General features: G+C 34.1%; 2 protein-coding genes across 2 annotated transcripts; both read right to left on the bottom strand.

The window, feature by feature from the left end:
* On the bottom strand, positions 1-1,311 carry LOC130644899 (uncharacterized). The gene is made up of 2 exons (XM_057450683.1): positions 956-1,311; positions 1-852 (listed from the first exon to the last, which is right to left on the bottom strand). The coding sequence occupies exons 1-2, from the start codon at positions 1,188-1,190 to the stop codon at positions 629-631; spliced, it is 459 nt and encodes a 152-aa protein (XP_057306666.1). The 5' UTR covers positions 1,191-1,311; the 3' UTR covers positions 1-628.
* A 1,571-nt stretch (positions 1,312-2,882) lies between these two features.
* On the bottom strand, positions 2,883-7,574 carry LOC130644888 (uncharacterized). Its single transcript, XM_057450671.1, has 3 exons — positions 7,531-7,574; positions 6,282-6,408; positions 2,883-5,903 (listed from the first exon to the last, which is right to left on the bottom strand). The coding sequence occupies exons 1-3, from the start codon at positions 7,552-7,554 to the stop codon at positions 2,896-2,898; spliced, it is 3,159 nt and encodes a 1,052-aa protein (XP_057306654.1). The 5' UTR covers positions 7,555-7,574; the 3' UTR covers positions 2,883-2,895.
* Positions 7,575-12,659: the final 5,085 nt, after the last annotated feature.

Raw genomic sequence — 12,659 nt, 5'->3', positions numbered from 1 at the left:
TTGAAGTAGAAGACAACAATTTGAGCCAGGATATTTTATTGCACTTGTTACAAGAAATTAAAACCACTGCTTCTGAAAACATGTGTTTCCTCCATCGATTAAAACGGAACTAAAAAACTTTACAATAAACAATGATAGTGTAAATATTGACTTATATACTATGGTATCTCCAACATTTCAAAAGTTTAACAAAACTGGTAATATGGAAAAATTATACAGCAATATGTACTCTGATATTGTTATAAAAGCACCAATGTATTTTGAAGGACTTGCACACAACAAAAAGCAATCAAGAGTGCGGTTAAACTGTTTGCATTTATATGGTATGTCATCAATATGTGGGTCGGTAAATATTGGAATTGCATGGGACAACAGTCCACCTGAATTATCAGGTACTCCAAGGCAAATTTTAGCTTTTTCAACATGGTTCGCTAAATCAACATTATAACTAAATTAACATTGCGAATGCATCTTTTGTTTTCTTTATAAATTTGATGATGCTCTGGTAAAAACCAACCATACACAGCTATAGAAAATCCCATACTACCATCAATTTGAATCTCAAACTTCGGGATAACAAACTGGGCATCATATATTTTCATAACAGTTTTATGTCAATATCAATTTTTCAATGAGCTAAAGTTTTCAACTTTACAAGTCTATCACATAACTGTTGATATGATTCGTAGTAGTAATCGTTACTAGCAATTTTCTTTGCAGTTGTTAGAAGTCTTTCAGCTGGAGGTTTTCTTTTATCAGTTGATTGAACTTCACAGCTTTTCTTCGGCAAGTTTAGCTCAGGTAAAGCTCCAAAAATTAACCTTTTCTTAGCAGGCCCCTTCTCTGATGGAACTAAAAAGTAAAAAAAAAATCAATATATATTCATGACATGGTTTATTAGCTAGCTAATCTAGCTAGCAAATTGTTTTGTAAAATTCTTTAAAGTGAAACTTACAGATATCAATATATTCACTTTTAAAATGCTTCTCGCATGTATACACTGTGTCATTCTCTATTTGTTTTTTAAATAATTGATCCACAACTCTCGACTTCATAACCACATTAAGCCAATCCTCCCTCCACTTCTTATAATTCTCATTAATTACTTTTGGCACCTTAAATATGCCTATTCCTCCAAGCCTTCTACTACTCCCACAACCAACGATACAACAATTTGCCCCAGGCATCATAAAATTCTTGGAAACATGATTATTTAATTATTAAAAAGACAATTAAATTCTCAGAAAATAGCAAGTTTACAAGTATGTTTACAATTTCGCTACCATTATATAATTTTTCGTGCACCGATATTGTCACGTGATAGTTTGTGAACCGCATCAAAAGGATACGCCCTTTGAAGTCCGCTCTTCCCAACCAGGGTTTTTCGAGTAACTATGGTTAAACAACTTATCTGATTGAGAAAAATAATAAAAATTTAAAATAATTTTTTTGTGCGGTTTTGCTAAAACGAAAGGAAGTTGCTACACGCAGTGCCTGCACGAAAGCTCTATGTGAACGCTACCGTGGCCGATAAGTGCATAAAAAAATCTTTGTTGCATAAATTTAAAAAATGCGTAAAAATAATGTTATATGCATAAAAATAATGTTAAATGCATAAAAAAATGTTACATGTGTAAAAATAATGTTATATACGTAAAAATAATGTTATATGTGTAAAAATAATGTTAAATGCGTAAAAATAATGCTTGGCAACCATTTCTTAAAATTGCGAGTGGCTACGTCGAGTTATTTTACAATCAGGACATTAATGTGAATATGCACGCATTCCAAAGTCACATTAATAGAGTTATCTTAAGATAACTGTATTAATGTGACTTTGGAATGTCATACACTCTCCGTATTATTATAGAGATTTTAATAACAAGATCACGGCAGACGAAAACTGGATATAAGATTTTTTTTACGGAATGAGATTATTTTTATGTATATAACATTTTTTTTACGCATATTACATTTTACTACGTATATAACATTTTTTTACGCATGTAAGATTTTTTTTACGCATTTTTAAAATTTACGCAACAAAGATTTTTTTATGCACTTGTCGGCCACGGTAGAATGCAGATAATAAGTGAATTCTTCACTGATCAACATCACAACCTCGAGTTGTTGTTGACTCTTTTAAGTTGAGAAACAAGGACATTGTTAAAAACTCTATTGGGTGTAGCATGTAGTCAAATTTCCATATTATTTGTGAAGAGAGTATAAAGCAGTTCTGTACTTGCTTAAATAAACTTTCTGCGAAGTTTTATTTAGAGAAAATAAAGCAAATAGCTATAGGTTTTATCAATCACCTTTACAAGCTAATCTTTTTACCTTTTGGTGAACGTTACGAGTACTTCATCTGCTGTTTTTTGGAGAGGTCTCTTAAAGAAAACGTCTGTTTTTACAAAGTATTAAAGGGGTGACTCTGGTGCATAACATCTAAACTTGATAAAAGCGATACTTCTAACAACACAAAGTTTTATCTTTAAAAAGCTAAAAAAATTCTTTAGTGCGAATACGTAAACACTTTATTTGCACCAATCTTCGCTTGTATTAATTTTCGCGTGTATTAATTTTCGCGGATATTAATTTTTGTACATGTTTAAAACGGTAACATTCACGGTTTTAGACACAATATAGATGCGTTTCTTTTAAATAAATTGTAAAATTAACCTGGTGGTAAATGTTGCCGCAAATCATAAAAGTCAGGAACAAAAAAAAATACGTTCCAAACGCCTTCCATAATTATTTATGTTTCTACGCATACTTTCTGCGCAAAACGGATTTTTGTACTAAATTTCGCGCACTGACAGACTTTTTTGCGCGCAAAAAAATTAGTACGATTAAGGTAGAAAGGAATTACACAGTCGTCAAAGTAATTCTTAGATATTATTTATTTATTTTTTTTTTAATTTCAATTAGGGGTTGTATTTCTTCCGTGTTTTCTGTTACCTTGTAAAATGTAGTGATAAAGTTGATGGTTGACGGAAAAGCAGATATTGTTATTGGTAGTCCCTCTGCTACTTCCCAATTGTACAATACTGGTGTACTGAAAACTACGTTCATTTTTTCATTACAAAGATTGGCAATTTCAAATGTTGCAACGCTCGAATGTTTACGTGTGATCAAAAACAAACAGCGTGAATTAGAAACTGGTTTCGTGCTACTGTTGACACCAAACTGTTTATATTCTGTTAAATCGTGCTCGGTTTGATAACTCTGTTTCTTGTGAGAACACACGCACATTTCTAGGGATACAGTTGGGTCTTTACATGCCGTGTATTTATTATATAAAGATATTCTCTGCCAGTGTTCAACTTGTAACATGTCTAAACTTTCATTCCGCTTTGTGTTAAAGAAAACATGAAAGTTGAATAACTCTTCTTTATGTTGATCGGTTAACACGACTAGGTCAAACACGTATATCGTTCCTGTTCCAGAATCTTTGGCGATGATATTTTTTATGGAATTTACTGTTAAACGTAGACAACGGTGCGTTGGAGAATGATTCTGCAACAACGTCAGCTTATTATTGAGATATCCAGCAGAGAATTCGCCCAGCCATGTTAGAAATTGTTTATATACATGGTCATCCATACTAAGAAAGCTTATTTTGTTTATACATTTACAGAGAGAGTATTTTCTTCCGGGAAGGTCTTGACAGTCTACCCTTTCATGTGGAAATGGAGACATCAGGCTACCCTGTTTATCTTGATGGTTGTTATTGCTCGTGACGGAAACTTCGTCCAGGACATCAAAGAGCATATCACGCAAGTTCACAACACTCGTTAAGGCGTTCTGATTGTCTATCAAGGCGTTAAATCTTGTCTCCCCAACAATACTCGAAAACGTTTTTGGTAAAATCATAAACAAAAACGGATCATATACTTCAAATCTCCCTGTAAGTGTGTCCATGGAATATTTATTAGTTTTGCCTCCATGGTCAGACCACAATATAGATATCGTGTCGTCAGATGTACCAAGGTATTGAATAAATTTTGAGAGGTGTTTATCTATAGCTTTTAATCGCATCCCTGTGAACTCATGAGCAAAGTTGATGTGTGTATACGATAGTAGAGGTTTTGAATTTTTTATCTTACTTCTACTGTGCAGAGCAGTAGCAATGTAGTCGATGAAATACGAACTCAATATTTTTCCATTCAAGCACACCATTTTTTCTGAATTATAAAGATTGGTAGCACCATAAAGTTTCAGTACCTCACATGACATATGCGTCAGACCGACGCTATCAACTCCGTATGATTTAGTTAGATTTTGAACTTCATTCCAAATCTCCTGATAATCAACTTCAGATTTGCTGTTTAACTTTCGGTTACCGGTTAATAAGGAACCCCACGCATCGTACCAGCAGGTATCTTCCTGGAGCATCGTTTCATAACCGGCATCTTTGAAAATTTTAAACAGTTTTTCAAAATTATACTTACGATTTGATATGCTGTCAAAAAATACACTGCCCGACAAAAATGCTTGCAGATTGACATAAGTAAATGGAGCTAAACTTTGAAAGCCTTCGAAATCCAAAACCTGTGTTTTGCTTTCCTTATCGGTACTAATTGATGTCAATGCTTTAACTGTGTTCGGTAAAATACGATAGAAGTGTTGCCTGGAAAGGGAGTCAATAACAAAAACGTTAACGTTTAGTTTAGGACGTTTTTCTTGAGAGCTTGGCTTATACGTTGACACCTTTGGTGGGAGCTGTAGCAGCTGATGAATTTTTTTTTTTTTATCTTTTCGGCAAGAAAGAAAAACAAAGTCAACATCAGGATTCATTTTAAGGTATGTAAAATCATGCCCAAACATTTCTTTCAAAGCCGTGGTATTTTCTAAAGCAATGTGATTCATTTTACCGGTGCCCGAGTTTATAACTGCCAATGTAATTTGAGTATTTCCACAAATATCGTCGTTGCAAACCAAGTTAAACGTTTCAGAATCACCCGTGTTTACAGACGTATTAAAATGACAAATGGGTGGGTAGCGTTTATTTTTGCACTTTGGGATTTTCTGGTACTTTTTCTTGTTGTAATATTTTTTAGCTTCGTTACACGTGTTCATATAATTCGAGTACAGCTGACATCTTGCTTTTCGTTTAGACTTTTTGTTATCAATATTAAGGCGGTATGAACATGTGTCATTACCTTGCTTCTGCTGCGTCATTTCGACGCTAGCTCCCTCGCTAATATCATTTACCAGTGATGAGTTTGACTTGATTTTATCGTTTATATTATTAAAACTTACATCTTTGCTTGCTTCACCCGAAGGCGAGGGACTTGCAAAATGAGAGGAGGGTTTCGTAAGAGGTGGTATGGAGCCGTGGGCTTTCTGCGACTGAATACTTTCTGAAAGCAGAATATTACCATTCGGTTCTTGGATGTTCATCCCAGAGGCTATTTCGAAAGTTGACTCTCCATCATCTTGATCTTTCAAATCATTTAGTTGTTGCGGAGGTCTTTTTGAAGTATCAATCGTTTGGTTTTTTGTTTCAATTGCAACTTGTTCTTCTTCTTCTTCAATAGGAACTTCGTTGTTTTCTGACTCGCCATCTGCGTCATCATCTTCTTCTAAAATGGTCTCGCTACTTTCTTTATTCTTTGCCTCGATAACGTTATGTGTGGAAATCGTGTTTGCAAAATGCGTCTCTGCGTCTTTCTTGTCTTTTGTTTGGAGTTTTTCTTTATTCGATGGCATTTTGATCGAGCTCTGCGTTTTGTCATAACTTGCTTTCTCTTGAACAGCGTCGAATTGATTGTTATATTTATTCTGGGTAAATAAGTCATTTCTTGAAGGTTGGTTATTAGCTGCATAGTGGTCGGTAACTGTTTTTGACGATGTGTATTTGGTTGATGAAGACAAAACATTATCATGGATACGACTAGGAGCTAAAATAAAGCAGAACACGTAACGTAATAACAAACATCTATTTACCCGCATTCTTGTGTGTGTATGTGCGCGAGAAAAAAGTCGTGCGCTACAGACACACAAAAAAGAAAATGCGATAGTTTTTATCCACTTTGTTGTAACAAGCAAATTCTTAGAAAAATTGCTGCGAGACAGTTATCGCTTAAGGAAGTATCATGGTAAAAAGGCTTGTGGGACGTTTTTGGTCGTGTTATTCTTAATGGCATATTTCTCACATTATCGAACAGTTTTCACAAAACATTAGCATAGTTTCTTTACAAACATGCTACCAACAAATAACACTGTTCGTAATATATGAAATGAGGATCAGAAATTAAGGGACTTCAAGGAAATGATACCTGTTCCATTCTGGAATAAATCTTCTTCTTGCGGTAGATAGCTTGTTTTCTCTGCCCAAATATTTTGCTTACGGAAGTGTGATGCCAGGAAGTAGATAAAGATGGTAGCAGCGGTAAGTAACACAACCTAAAGAAAAAGTGGAAGTAATTCTTACAGATTGATCGACATAAATTTAAGGCGATTGATACTAGCAAACTACACATTTTTTTACAAGAAACCATTTAGTAGGAAATTGACTAGTCGTCCTCTAATAAATAAATAAATAAATAAACTTTTACTAGTTGAAAAAAAGTTAAATTTTTAAGTACGAAACTTTTTGTACACACGATTTCCCTCAATTACCACAGTGATGATAACACTCAGGTGGGTTGAGGGGCAGACATCATTTTAGGTGATAAATAAAAGGTGAATTATTCCACCTGTTGTAGTATGTTATGTTGATGAAAGTCTTGATAACTTATAAAAAAACACGTATGGCGCCTTTTTTTTAAGGAAGGTTGTAATGATCTATATTTTATTTATGTAACTCCCATATGTTGACAAAAGTTCAAATCTATCCTTTTTATTAGTCACAAATGACAATAGGAAAACAATGGACAATTCCTATGGGACCAACATGATATCATAATTTATGAAGGTTATTAAAGGTTTAAAAATTAAATGTGATTACCTTGAGAATGAAAAAAAGGCTTTGGAAAAATTTAAAGAACTCAAATTCTACATCTTCACATCGAATGATATATCCTAAAATGCTGTACTGACTTTTTAGTATTTTTGAGTGTCGTCTGCTGTTTGGTTAAGTATATTTTTCAACACATTTATTAAATATCTTTAGTGGTGATTTATAATTTTGTATTTTATGTGGTTAACCTCATTAATTTCGAGGGATATACCCTGTTAATAGTTTCCTGGAGTGACCACAAAAACAGTTCTGGAGCGGTGAAAGCACCAATTTGTGCTAACACACGCTTTTTTGAAATCTCTGCTCAACTAGACAACGACCCACAACACCACTTGGACATGAGTTTTTTTGGCGATCTTTTGCAGCTTACTAACAAAATTGAATTTCTGGCTTGATTTTTGTCCCTTTCTTAAATCTCGTAAGTTTAGGGTCACCGCATAATTTATGCCGATGAGATACTCTATTATTTTCTAATGTTCTCCTAAGCCTTCCGGCTGCTGCAACTGTCCTCACACCGAGCCAAAAAAAAGTTGTATTTAATTTTGAAGAATCATAACTTTACTTACCCGATATTTTATCCGTAGTGACATTTCAAAAGATATGTGTTTTGTTAATTCATTTGATTTTTCTTTACTGGTGTGTGAGAAGTAAAAATATACCGAAGATGTGGCGCATGTTGGGTGGTTTTTATCGTTTATAATCCACACACGTGGTTTGATACTAATCTGTCTATGGCTTGGCTTACCTCATACACTAATTCTTATATGGAAAGCATGTATGTGTTTTGATTTAAGCGGTGTTTTATGTCACCCGCGGTTGTTGTGATACACAATACAATAATTAAAATATTGTATTAAAAAGGTCATAGAAACCAGTCTCGTGAAGTTGATCGCAGCTTTTTTTTCGTTTATGCTCATTTTCGGCAGTACACAGTTAACTGCTTCGTTTCCAGTCCTTATTTCTACCTATTGACAAAAAGAAAAGAAAAAAGACCTTTTAAGCTTAGCTACCAACCTCGATCCAAGGGCTCTTTCTCTCTTTTTTTTATAACGGGAGGTCCCGTGGTTTTTCCAAAATTATTATGAACATGATTATAGTAGAAACGTCACGTAAAAAATACAAAGATTGGTAGATATCTTCTTACTTAATAAATCCTAATAAATAAGTTTGATATTTACACAACCTCGTCCCAAGTCTTTTTATGATTTTTTACATGGGGACGGATAAACTTAAAAAATATTATTAGATATTTCTGTTTCAGTGTTGAGAACTCCTGATGGGGATCCTGTAGCCGCATTGTTTTTACTTGAGCCCCGATAATCGACGATAAAGGGAGTAACAAGGATAACAATGTTCCTTGAAGATTCCACTGGCAAGATTTTTGAAAGAAATATGCACAACAGAGTTTTTGGCTTCTTTATCGAGAATTCTATCTTTTGTAAGAAGCAATTTGGCTTTAGAAACAGCCACTCCACAAAACATGCAATAACGCAAGTTGTGGAGGACATTCGTCGATCTTTCAGTGATGTAAAGTTTACCTTGAGTATTTTTATCATTTGATACCGTTGATCACAACAATATTAGGTAAACTAAATGCGTATGGGATAAGTGGGTATTATTAAAACGGTTTAAAAGTTATCTGAGTCACCAACTCAATACATAGATATTCGCAGTGGCAAAAAAAACAATAAGCTAACATTAAAATGTGGTATTCCACAACGTTCAATTCTGGGGCCACTCTTATTTTCAACATATGTAATGATCTAACAATTCTATTATGTTTGCAGCTGACTACCGAATTAAACAAATTATCAAACTGGTTGTCTGGTAATAAATTATCACTAAATATATAAAAAAACAAAGTATTTCAAGGGAAATTTTTAGGTGTGATGCTTGATGAAAATCTAAAGTGACACCAACATATATCTTTGGTGATATAAAATGTTTCAAAATTTATTGGCATTCTTTACAAAGCCCGTAACTTTCTAAACAAACAAATACTCTTTTATACATAGTCATATTAATTACGCCAACACAGTTTGGGGTAGCACCAATAAAACTAAAATACAATCATTTTACCTTCATCAAAAACATGCTGCAAGAATAATCACTTTTAAAGATAGGCTGACTAATTCCAGACCATTACTTCAGTCAATGAAAGCCTTGAATGTATTTTAACTAAATACATTCAAAGTACAAAAGCAATAATAACATGCCTGAAGTACTTTTTAATACCTTTTACATTTCTAAAAACAAATACACAACAAGATCTGCAAATCAATACTATCCATCATTTACTAAAAAAATTTAATTTCCTATTACGTGACTGACCATATGTATGATGTAACTGGTCATATATATGACACAATCTCTCTGACCCTCTGGCAATATAATATCCGAGTTATGTGATTTCGTTTAGTCGGGTCTTTTCTGGTCTGCAGTTTTCACATCGTGGAATACAACTCTGGAAAGGATGAAATGATGTGTTTGTTCTTGTGCACATACTTCTTCTTTGCTTTTTTGTTTATATTTTAAATTGAGGTTAGATCTTTATCACCTATACAAATCTTGAATGTATTTTGAGGTCTTTTGCTACCTATGATGAACCAGGAGGTACTTTCGTTTTTATGTTCTCAAATTATCCCAGCTTAGCCGATTGGTTAAAAATTAAAGTACCTAGCTTGCTAGCAAGCCACAGAATTCTTGGATGTTTTTGTGAATCCAATGCTTTTCACTCTGAGAAGGTGCCCAGATAGCTAGACTTTTCAGGGGCGTAACAAGAAAAAAATTAACCTTAGTCGAACTTTTGACCCGTAGGTGCAATAATACGCAACATGGGGTTTCACCCGCGGTTGTTGTGATACACAATACAATAATTAAAATATTGTATTAAAAAGGTCATAGAAACCAGTCTCGTGAAGTTGATCGCAGCTTTTTTTTCGTTTATGCTCATTTTCGGCAGTACACAGTTAACTGCTTCGTTTCCAGTCCTTATTTCTACCTATTGACAAAAAGAAAAGAAAAAAGACCTTTTAAGCTTAGCTACCAACCTCGATCCAAGGGCTCTTTCTCTCTTTTTTTTATAACGGGAGGTCCCGTGGTTTTTCCAAAATTATTATGAACATGATTATAGTAGAAACGTCACGTAAAAAATACAAAGATTGGTAGATATCTTCTTACTTAATAAATCCTAATAAATAAGTTTGATATTTACACAACCTCGTCCCAAGTCTTTTTATGATTTTTTACATGGGGACGGATAAACTTAAAAAATATTATTAGATATTTCTGTTTCAGTGTTGAGAACTCCTGATGGGGATCCTGTAGCCGCATTGTTTTTACTTGAGCCCCGATAATCGACGATAAAGGGAGTAACAAGGATAACAATGTTCCTTGAAGATTCCACTGGCAAGATTTTTGAAAGAAATATGCACAACAGAGTTTTTGGCTTCTTTATCGAGAATTCTATCTTTTGTAAGAAGCAATTTGGCTTTAGAAACAGCCACTCCACAAAACATGCAATAACGCAAGTTGTGGAGGACATTCGTCGATCTTTCAGTGATGTAAAGTTTACCTTGAGTATTTTTATCATTTGATACCGTTGATCACAACAATATTAGGTAAACTAAATGCGTATGGGATAAGTGGGTATTATTAAAACGGTTTAAAAGTTATCTGAGTCACCAACTCAATACATAGATATTCGCAGTGGCAAAAAAAACAATAAGCTAACATTAAAATGTGGTATTCCACAACGTTCAATTCTGGGGCCACTCTTATTTTCAACATATGTAATGATCTAACAATTCTATTATGTTTGCAGCTGACTACCGAATTAAACAAATTATCAAACTGGTTGTCTGGTAATAAATTATCACTAAATATATAAAAAAACAAAGTATTTCAAGGGAAATTTTTAGGTGTGATGCTTGATGAAAATCTAAAGTGACACCAACATATATCTTTGGTGATATAAAATGTTTCAAAATTTATTGGCATTCTTTACAAAGCCCGTAACTTTCTAAACAAACAAATACTCTTTTATACATAGTCATATTAATTACGCCAACACAGTTTGGGGTAGCACCAATAAAACTAAAATACAATCATTTTACCTTCATCAAAAACATGCTGCAAGAATAATCACTTTTAAAGATAGGCTGACTAATTCCAGACCATTACTTCAGTCAATGAAAGCCTTGAATGTATTTTAACTAAATACATTCAAAGTACAAAAGCAATAATAACATGCCTGAAGTACTTTTTAATACCTTTTACATTTCTAAAAACAAATACACAACAAGATCTGCAAATCAATACTATCCATCATTTACTAAAAAAATTTAATTTCCTATTACGTGACTGACCATATGTATGATGTAACTGGTCATATATATGACACAATCTCTCTGACCCTCTGGCAATATAATATCCGAGTTATGTGATTTCGTTTAGTCGGGTCTTTTCTGGTCTGCAGTTTTCACATCGTGGAATACAACTCTGGAAAGGATGAAATGATGTGTTTGTTCTTGTGCACATACTTCTTCTTTGCTTTTTTGTTTATATTTTAAATTGAGGTTAGATCTTTATCACCTATACAAATCTTGAATGTATTTTGAGGTCTTTTGCTACCTATGATGAACCAGGAGGTACTTTCGTTTTTATGTTCTCAAATTATCCCAGCTTAGCCGATTGGTTAAAAATTAAAGTACCTAGCTTGCTAGCAAGCCACAGAATTCTTGGATGTTTTTGTGAATCCAATGCTTTTCACTCTGAGAAGGTGCCCAGATAGCTAGACTTTTCAGGGGCGTAACAAGAAAAAAATTAACCTTAGTCGAACTTTTGACCCGTAGGTGCAATAATACGCAACATGGGGTTTGGGGCGGGGAAGGGGGTGCTGTAAGATCCCTAACGGATCTAGGCCGAAGCCCTGAAAGCCAACGCATTTTACCCCTTTAAGCACTAAAACATCATAAAACCGACTTCTGAACATTTGATCGGAAAAGGGAAATAAATGTTACTATCCAGCGTAGTTCTTAAAGAACTTAAACCTTTTTAAAGGCCGTTTAAATTTCCTGAAGCTAAATACGACTTTACGTTCGATAACAACATCATAGTTTCTTCACTTTAACAACTTCACTGACCTTGTTTTCATTTTTCATTTTTTTGCGTATTTTCATATAATCTTATATGGAGCGAATTTTTAACATATCTGCAAAAGTTATTAGCCAATAGGATGCATCCAAAATTACCATAAAATGGAAAACACATGACTGAACATAATTTTTGCATGTAGTCTGCGAAATAAGCTATCTGCGAAACAAAATGGAGATTTAACACCTCAGCTTGAAAAACAAAGTAGATGCTGTTAAATTCTGAGAAAAAGACGTGCGAAGGGCAAAGCCCGTGTGCGCCACCTGGGGAAGATTTGTGCGGATGCACAATCCGTGCGCCTGCCCGTGTGTTGGCGCAAAAACGATGTATAATTAACATTTACAGAGGGATATTCATAGTTATCTTTTAATTTATTTCTCGGATATCCCTGTTGAAAAGATTGGCGTAGGGATTCCTGACTAGGTGTGCGAAGCAAGTAAGTTTGGAAGGAATGCTTGTAAAACACCGAACGGATTCGCTTGAATGGCCTCACAATTTAAAAGCAATCACTGTGTGGGATACATACAATAAATTAAAGTGG

Source organism: Hydractinia symbiolongicarpus, chromosome 1 (assembly GCF_029227915.1).
Source record: "Hydractinia symbiolongicarpus strain clone_291-10 chromosome 1, HSymV2.1, whole genome shotgun sequence".
NCBI lineage: Eukaryota > Metazoa > Cnidaria > Hydrozoa > Anthoathecata > Hydractiniidae > Hydractinia > Hydractinia symbiolongicarpus.
The sequence above is the reverse complement of the archived record's forward strand: the minus strand, read 5'-3'. Positions and strand labels throughout refer to the sequence as shown.

Bases quoted from the DNA above. Each gene is read 5' to 3' on its own strand.
- LOC130644888 (XM_057450671.1), bottom strand. From the start codon at position 7,554: ATGTCACTACGGATAAAATATCGG. The intron at 6,409-7,530 runs GTAAGTAAAGTT...CTTTTTCTTTAG, and splicing joins CACTACGGATAAAATATCGG to GTTGTGTTACTTACCGCTGC. The intron at 5,904-6,281 runs GTATCATTTCCT...GCTTTATTTTAG, and splicing joins TTTATTCCAGAATGGAACAG to CTCCTAGTCGTATCCATGAT.
- LOC130644899 (XM_057450683.1), bottom strand. From the start codon at position 1,190: ATGATGCCTGGGGCAAATTGTTGTATCGTTGGTTGTGGGAGTAGTAGA. The intron at 853-955 runs GTAAGTTTCACT...TTTACTTTTTAG, and splicing joins AAGTGAATATATTGATATCT to TTCCATCAGAGAAGGGGCCT.